Source organism: Haliotis asinina, chromosome 14 (genome assembly GCF_037392515.1).
Source record: "Haliotis asinina isolate JCU_RB_2024 chromosome 14, JCU_Hal_asi_v2, whole genome shotgun sequence".
In the NCBI taxonomy this organism is placed as follows: domain Eukaryota; kingdom Metazoa; phylum Mollusca; class Gastropoda; order Lepetellida; family Haliotidae; genus Haliotis; species Haliotis asinina.
Genome location: NC_090293.1, coordinates 21,961,220 through 21,970,740, shown reverse-complemented (window position 1 = coordinate 21,970,740; position 9,521 = coordinate 21,961,220). Strand labels below are relative to the sequence as shown.

At 38.8% G+C, this 9,521-nt stretch overlaps 1 protein-coding gene across 1 annotated transcript; it reads right to left on the bottom strand.

Moving 5' to 3' along the window:
• Positions 1–3,690: 3,690 nt before the first annotated feature.
• On the bottom strand, positions 3,691–4,494 carry LOC137260703 (keratin-associated protein 9-1-like). Its single transcript, XM_067798290.1, has one exon. The coding sequence runs from the start codon at positions 4,492–4,494 to the stop codon at positions 3,691–3,693; it is 804 nt and encodes a 267-aa protein (XP_067654391.1).
• Between the last annotated feature and the right edge of the window lie 5,027 nt (positions 4,495–9,521).

The following is a 9,521-nucleotide window of genomic DNA, read 5'->3' as shown; positions in this document are numbered from 1 at the left end:
CATAAAACCATCGGGTTACTACCCATTGCCCAGTTTAAGCATTTTGCGTGCTGCCACGTACATATAATTGGCTGAATGTCATTAATCATTACTGCGTCCATATAATATTTTCTTTAAGATCAGTATCTAAATGTATAGCATTCAGCACAAAGCACAATGACGCGGGGTTTTTTTTCGTATATCCGATGTATTTGCATCGGAACCAAATTTGATGCAATTCAGACTGGTAAAGAATACATGTTCTACTTACCAAATGACACCATTTCACAAATCCTGCAACAATTCTGTCAATTGGAGACCAGGGGAAAAATACTTTATGTGCAAATAATGTTTCCGTTCAGTGCATTTATTTGAAATTATAGTCTTTGTAATGGACATAAGTTAAAGTTGATAAAGTACATAAGTTAATCTACTAACAATACTTCCGAAAAACAGTCCACGTTTACAAAGTAGTTTTGAATTAACTTTGTCTGCAAACAGAATGTGTTTTTTCTGTAATACAGAAAACGTAACTCAGCCTTTCACTTGTATATTATGTATATTTTGTTCTAAAACTGGTCAATTTTCTCAAGGTGTTAGACAAACAGGTAGATGCTAGCAATATGTTTGAAGGTATTCATTTGTATTTACAGATTTCACATGCAACTACCGGCAGCCAATACTGTTTGGGAAATGCGTTCACTGTTTCGTGCAATACTTTTTTATTCAGCCCTATTTTCCGCCGGAAATTATTCATTTAAATGATCGTTCTTTGTCCCCGAGTATTTCTATAATAAACTAGTTACAGCACTGCATCGAGCTTAAACAATTTGGTTTTACTTCTGCTGTGTCATTCATTAGTAAAACGCCAACTTCATATTTGTCTCGGAAACTTTGACATTTGTTTCTACAGAACTCATCAAACATTACCCGACACGGTATTTGCATTTCTAACAGTTGTCAATATGGAAAACAGGTCGACCACCTGCCAATCTGTGCGTGTTTAGCTGTTTCCCGACAGAGACTGCTGATAACGAAAGGTGGGAGGTCCAAATCCAAAAACCCATTCTCCAATAGTAAATTGGTAATCGATCTCTGTACAAATACCACATTATTATGTTGAAACATTGCCTCCAAGTGTAGTTTAGACAAACTGTTCACATATCTTATTTTACGCCTTGCCTTTTCTTCCTTATCACTGTGTGTTTAGGATTACTTCGGACTGTTTGTCATTTGATTAGTGAACTCTTAGCTCTGTAATGATGCTGAGTTTTAGACACTGTACAAACATTAGATAATGTCGTACAAACATTACGCAATACAATACATTGATAGACACTGGGTCAACAGCTATAATGTTATGTAAGAATCGTGTTATATTTTATCATTTGTTAATGTGGACGTTGCTCAAGGTCATAATCTTGGTCAATGTATTTTGTTGAAGTTATATGATAAAGTCGTGCATTTTGAGCACGTAAGGTCGGACGCAGGGATCAAACCCTTGAAATTCTCCTACTGAAGATGGTCACCCATGAAACTATTTTATTCTCCAGATTTGTGACCTGCACGATTAGCCCAGGACCATGCTCCAACAGAGAGATGCTCGTCTGCATCATATTAACAATAAATGTGATTTGTGGAATGTTTCATACCTGCATGGAAGTCACCATAGTCACTGCTGTGAAGAATCAATATGGTCTCTGAAGAAATCTCGATAAAACATTTATATGAATTGATCTGATTTGTTGAACCATGGAATATGTGTCGTACTAGGCATTAACCGACTGATTGGTAGCACCTACATTAACCAACCGATTGGGACCAACTACATTAACCAACCGATTGGTACCAACTACATTAACAGATCGACAGGTGGCAACTACATTAACCGACCGATTGGTAGCAACTACATTAACCGACCGATTGGTAACAACTACATTAACCGACCGATTGGTAACAACTACATTAACCGACCGATTGGTAACAACTACATTAACCGACCGATTGGTAGCAACTACATTAACCAACCAATAGATAGCAACTACATTAACCAACCAATAGGTAGCAACTACATTAACCGACCGACAGGTGGCAACTACATTAACCAAACGACAGGTGGTAACTACATTAACCAACCAATAGGTAGCAACTACATTAACCGACCGACTGGTAGCAACTAAATTAACCAACCAATAGGTAACAACTAAATTAACCAACCAATAGGTAACAACTACATTAACCGACCATGATAAAGTGATGATACTTTATCTATTTAGGAGACACTTTCAGCTCCCTAGATGACACTTTAAGTGTACGTGTTTCGCAGTAATCTTCTGACACGGTGTCATGTAATTATCGATTTGGATACCATATTTTCTCGAGTGATGTTCAGTAGTTCCACATTTGTTTAATTTATTCTCTGACTTCAATGTGTCTTCGCTTTCTTAATGATGTGAATCAGAATGAAATATATACCACTTGTAATACCAGTAACAGCTTAGGTTCTTTCAGTATTATGTAGGGATTATCTGGTTCTCGTGTTAATTTAACAGAAATTTATATAGATAGAATTTTATATAGATCAAAAATGAAACTATTCTCTTTCGCAATATAATGTATAGGCCGTTATTTTATTTCACAATATCATAACATTTGTCAGTGGAGATTTGCTTGACTTATTTGTATATAAGATATTACAGATTTTGATCTCTGACATTGAAGCGAGGATTATCCGGCAGATGCTATCAAGGGAACTGTATTTAATTATATTCTGTTATCGAGCATACAGATGTTTGTTTGATGTATTGACTTAGTTATAACAGGTGAACTAGGGCATGAAGGGGAACTAGAGGACAGGTAAGAGGGAGCAATTTCGTTTTCTTTATGAGATTAATTTGAAATTCCTTTGAACTATTTCAGAGTAAGCACCCACTCGGTTATTTTGGGCACATGGAGGGAAACGAAACGACGGAAAACCAATATCGTCAGAAAGGTAAAGCCTGGTTTGAACCAGTAATTGATTTGTGAGTTGGAAAAAGGATACAGTGGTAATAAATACTCTGACATTAATCAAAGCTATTGTGTTTTGAAAAGTCAGTTCAAAGACATTCTATGAAAGTATTGTTATCGATACGACGTATTCTTGTGATTGATGTTTTAAGTCATTGTATTCACCTTCCAGCAACCATATGCGAGTCATATTACATAAACATGTTTGTCATTAAACAGACATTTGCGTAAATGTTCTTTGAATACACTTAATAACGTTATGCGACTGTATACATTACTTCATGTGATGGAAACAGAAAAATGGCATGGGGTTTTTCTGTTGCTATTTCATGGTTTGTCTTCCTAAGCCAGAAATGTCATTTTGGGCAGACAATCAATTCTCTGCCGTGGTAGAAGTGATCCTCGTCGCAAAGACTGATTACGTTCCAGGGGTACTCGTTGAAATGTCATCCACTCTAAGTTACATTACAGTGGTCCTAGTCGCATAGAGATCTACTCTTAGGTATGTTACAGTAGTCCTCGTGTCAGGAGGATCCACTATAAGTGACATTACAGTGGTCCTTCTCGCATGGGGATCCACTCTTACTTATATTACAGTGGTCCTCTGTGTCAAGGAGATCCAATCTTAGTTAGATTACAGTCATTCTGATGGCATTGAGATCCACTCCTAGCTATATTACAGTGGTGCTCGCCGCATGAAGATCATCTCCTAGCTACATTACAGTGGTGCTCGTGGTAATGGCACCCAGTCCCGATTGCATTACAGTGGTCCTCCTTGCATGGAGATCCACTCTTAGTTACATTACATTTGTTCTCCTTGCATGGAGATCCACTCTTAGTTACATCACAGTGGTCCTCCTTGCATGCAGATCCACTTTTAGTTACATCACAATGGTCCTCCTTGCATGGAGATCCAATCTTAGTTACATTACATTTGTTCTCCTTGCATGGAGATCCACTCTTAGTTACATTACATTTGTTCTCCTTGCATGGAGATCCACTCTTAGTTACATCACAGTGGTCCTCCTTGCATGGAGATCCACTCTTAGTTACATCACAATGGTCCTCCTTGCATGGAGATCCACTCTTAGTTACATCACAGTAGTCCTCCTTGCATGGAGATCCACTCTTAGTAACATCACAATGGTCCTCCTTGCATGGAGATCCAATCTTAGTTACATTACATTTGTCCTCCTTGCATGGAGATCCACTCTTAGTTACATTACATTTGTCCTCCTTGCATGGAGATCCTCTCTTAGTTACATCACAGTAGTCCTCCTTGCATGGAGATCCACTCTTAGTTACATCACAATGGTCCTCCTTGCATGGAGATCCAATCTTAGTTACATCACAGTGGTCCTCCTTGCATGGAGATCCACTCTTAGTTACATCACAATGGTCCTCCTTGCATGGAGATCCCATCTTAGTTACATCACAGTGGTCCTCCTTGCATGGAGATCCACTCTTAGTTACATCGCAGTGGTCCTCCTTGCATGGAGATCCCATCTTAGTTACATCACAGTAGTCCTCCTTGCATGGAGATCCACTCTTAGTTACATTGGAATGGTCCTCGTGGCTATGAGACCCACTCCTCTTCACATTACATCGATAATCGTCGTCGGAAGATCCATACTTTAGTTCTATTTTGGTCCTCGTCTCAGAAAGGGCTTCCTACTTTCATTACATACGTCCCCGTCTCAAAAGACCCTCTTAATTACATTACATTGATCCTCGTTTCAAAAAGGCCCTCTTAATTACACTACATTGGTCCTCGCCTCAAACAGACCCTCTTAATTACATTACATTGGTCCTCGTCTCAGAAAGACCCGCTCTTAATTACATTACATGGATCCTCGTCGTAGAAAGGCCGTCTCTCAATTACATTTCATTGGTCCTCATCTCAGAAAACCCTTTTCTTAATTACATTTCATAGGTCCTCGTCACAAAAATAAACTGCTCTTAATTGCATTGGTCCTCGTCGTTATGAGAAACTCTCTTAATTGCATTGCATTGATCTTCATCTCAAAAAGACCTTCTCTTACTTACATTACATTGATTCTTGTCTCAGGAAAAAACTCTCTTTCAAAGATCCCTGACGCAAGATTATCCCCTCCCAGGTAAATTACAACGGTCATTGTCGCAAGTAGGCGCACTGTAAATACAGATACTGGTCCAGAGGTACACCCGCCTGAGTTACCAGAATAGTGGACAAAGAGACTCAAACATAGTTGCATATTCGGTTGTTCCCCTAAAGCCACAAAAAACGAACGTGTATTTTGTTGCAGCATGGGTTCGATTTCTCTTTTATTACCTTTTTCTTCTTAAAAACAATCAAACGAAATTCAGCATACAGTAATAAGAACAGACTAGGCACGTGAAAGGTGAAAGTTTCTTGGTCATTTTTTCATATCAGCTAGCACAGGATTCCAAATGTAAACTTCAGATGTTAAAACATCAATATCAAGGCGACGATGGTTCTTTGTACTCAAATCAGTGTTCCGTTTTGAGGAACTTGAATACTTTGCACTGATGAACTGAATTGGGGAAGTGAGGGTCAGTGATGATATTTCTCAGACATCTCAATCATAAATTCACAAAACATTAGCACTGCAAATAATTCAGGAGCAATTTCAACTAATCCAACAGATCACACATTCGGAATTTAAAAGGTCCACAAATGTTTGTTCATTGTACTCCATCTCCGATAGGAAACGCCATCCTCAGGACAAATGGTCTTCAGTCCAAACGGATGATGACCAACCGTTTGCTGCAACAAGTTCAAGACGGGGAACCAGTTTGGCGTCAAGGCAAAAAGATTCCAGAACTTTTGCTCTCTAAGTTGGATTGTAAAATCGTACTGAAGCACTTCCGTCTGTCCTCCATGTCAGCACACAAGAAGTAGGATGAACCCCGTTTACCGATGTTCCTCATGGACACTTGGTCCGTCTCTCGCGCTGCTTTGCGGAGTCGGGCGTACAAACGGAGATAGGTATAGAAACAATCCATCTGTTCCATGTCGGGCGGGCAGAGCGCCCAAGCGTCAACCATATCCCTTCCCCGCTTCACTGCTGACCATCGCCTTGAAGATTCTGAAAAGTACAAAAAGTATTTTTGAGTTCACTGCCAATGTAACCTGTGAAATCCGTTTTATTAAAGTGACAGTATCTTTCCAATGCCGCGTCTTTGTACTCAGGTGGATCGGCGACACTGTTAGACTGATGGTGGTATAAGAAACATTGTTCTATTCAATGAACATAAACTGTTATCCATAAAATGTAAACGTCCACACATTCAAACAGGTCTTCTGCCTCGCGATTTCAACAGACATCATAGATTCATAATACATATTGCAGATGAACTCACCGTACGTAAACCTGACAAAAACATTGTTTTTCTTTCAAAAAAAGATAGAATTGGCGACCCACTCCTATGCAAGAATCCCACTGCGTTATTATGCCATTTACTTTTTACCACCAAGGACAACTGAACACACACCTTTAATAATTATACATATATTTACAAATGGCAGTGGGGCAGCCGAGTTTCTTTCGTCACGCTGAAGATTCGGATTCCATGCCAACAAGGAAAGTGAGGTACTTGGGTAGAATGTGTGAAACCTATTTCTCGTGGCCCCAGAATGACATTACTGGAATATTGCAACAACCAGCATACAACTAAGTTCACTCATTCTCTCCCATTTCTGTATGTGACACTTATATTAATAACACACATATATACGTCGTACGAATCGTGCTCGGGGGGTTATTCAGAGTTTTCGGGTTTTCCTGTCCCATGGTTATTCTATCCTTTTCAAACATCTAAAACATGAATGAAAAGTCGGCCCCTAGCTCCGAACTTTTATTCCCAAGTATAAGCGCCGCTATATCACCATTGGTTACTCCTTTCAGTGTCCGTTAGATATTACGATCATGCTCACCGGATGTGATCGTTTAAAAGTTACTCATGGGCGTGTTTTCGTGTACATTCCATCAACCATTAGTTAAACCTCTTTTCGTTTTTTTAAGCTGGCATTTCCCCCATTGCCTTCTTCACTGAAATCCATAGCTCGTTAGCTTGAAAATAACAAAAGGCCAATATGACAAGGTATTGCCTATTGATTGTGCGCTCAGACATTTTCAGAGTACTTCAGAGAACTGCTGATTGAAGCAAATTGATCATTTAATACCTACTGATATACTATTCACCTTTCGTAATTACAATCTTTGATGGTTATTCCAGATATCAGCTGACGTCCTGCTGACAGGAGTGGGCAAACCTGAGACGAATATACGGTTCAAGTTAAAAGTCGTCGGTGTTAATTTCCTTCCAATAACCATATGAAAAGGCCAGACAGTAAACTTTCAAACGAACAGCCACATTGAGTTCAATCTTGACCTCTTCATGCGAAGATGACGTATGAATATGAAATGTGATCTTAGTCCATTTGGAGCGACACAAAGACTCGATGACTTCCGGTGCAAGTTAATGCGAACTCGGATTCTTTGAGGCATGGTTGACACATTGTAGGGAGTAATGTGGGGTATTTGAAGTTTTAATTATCAATCAGCGTATACTTGGAACGTGAATAAAGAGAAAGTTATTTATGAAATGATTATTACTTTACTATCGTTTCAAAGTTCGACCTACATGATAACAAAATTACGTATTTTCAGAGACAGGTATACTGGACACAATAAGTTAGAGATGCTGGTATGGTTGATTGATATGTTATCAGTGTGTCAATAAAGACATAGATCATTATTAATAATTTCAAAATTCACATACATCCCTGACCATTTTGTCCAGTAATTATAAATGTCATCCTTGGTGACTAGTGATAGCAGAATAACTCACCAGTTGAATGCTAAGTTATGATTCATGCCATGCTATTAACACGACAATGACATGTCTTTGGACAATTATTTCATTCCACTGTGAACCAATGAGTGCCATGAAATGTGCTTTCAAAACATCAGTTTACGGGTACATCCAGTTAAAGATTTCGAATTTATGCAGAATTCCATGTCTACTGCGTTGATGTAAGACAGCGTGTGAGTAAATTTGGTACTATCAATAAGCATTAGTTTCCTCAGACCGAGAGCGCTGAAAATTTGGGAAAATGTTCAAGTAGGGAACTGTTTGGTTCCATCTTAAAAGGTGAAAGCGACAAAAGATGTCGACCGTCTCTATCTATTTTACTGTCGAATCCCAAAAGCACAGTTATGGTAGTGAAGAAGCAAGGTTCATGACTGATGCATATGGACCAAAGGCAGGAGGTTTCTGACATACAGAGACTGAAAGAAACTGAAAATGAAGATATATGCATACATCAGTAGTTACACATCGACAGACAAACAACTGTTCATGATATATTCAGAACAATCGAATCGGCCTCTAACATGGATATATTGCGGATAAGGAAATGGATTGCCGTCCCTATTGTGTTGTCGTTGCATCTAAAATCGTAGAACACCGGATCATATTTCTCCATGGCTGAGAAGGTAAAAACATTACATGTACAAAAGCGATGTTATTTATTGGTGGACATGATTAGATTGCAACCTTTACAAAATTACATATGCAATTCGCCGTGTTTGTATTGACTGCTTAGGTGTGCAACTGGGAGAGATAAGGCTAATACAGCTGAATATAATTTAGGGTGGTCATTGAAGGACATGGATGGAGATTTGAAACTGAAAACTGCACTGATATCGGCCATGGTCTCCATCACTGTTTGACGTCCATAGTCTGGAGGTGCAGCTGAAACAACTTCAGGCGGAAGGTTGGTGGTTTGATACTCGGTCCCATCAAAGCGAAAGGCATTAAGCGATAATCCCTGTTTTACTTCACACTTGAAATGTACGGAATAACAGTTAAACAAGGTCAGAATCGGAACATTATGACCATGTTAGACAGTTGCAAACTTCCCTGTAACGAACTTAGAAACAAGAAAAGGGTTCTTGAACGTGACGATTAAGTTCACCTCATACAGGTTAATTTGAGGCATAATATATCAACCTTCATACACATCTCAAAATGCAAACAGTTTGATAACGACGTCAGTACACCGGGAAGACAAATGAGTTATTGAAAACGCTGAGGGCAATTGCAATAGATAGTAATCATTTGAAAGAACACAAGGGAATTCCTTTGGGAGAAACATGAATACATTTTTTTCATGAAAGCCAGTATACCACAACCCAGTATAATCTCCAATGTAGAATGAAATGACAAAAGCCAAGCGCTTGTTCTCAAACAAATCTCATACAAAACAGAATGTCAAAATCAAATGAAAACTTGAAGTGGTTTTACAACTATTACGTTTTTTCCACCTGGCTTTCGCAAAACATGAAATACCATACAACATGGCGATATTTATGTTCTTATTAGCTACAAAAAGTCGAATAATTGTCATTAGCCCCGGACTCTACTTACACGAAATTAACCATCCACATTATGTTAGGAAATGAAATTTTATTTAGCACTTAAAATGTTGGGAATAAGTCTTACGTACATACTCCAAGAGGAATGTG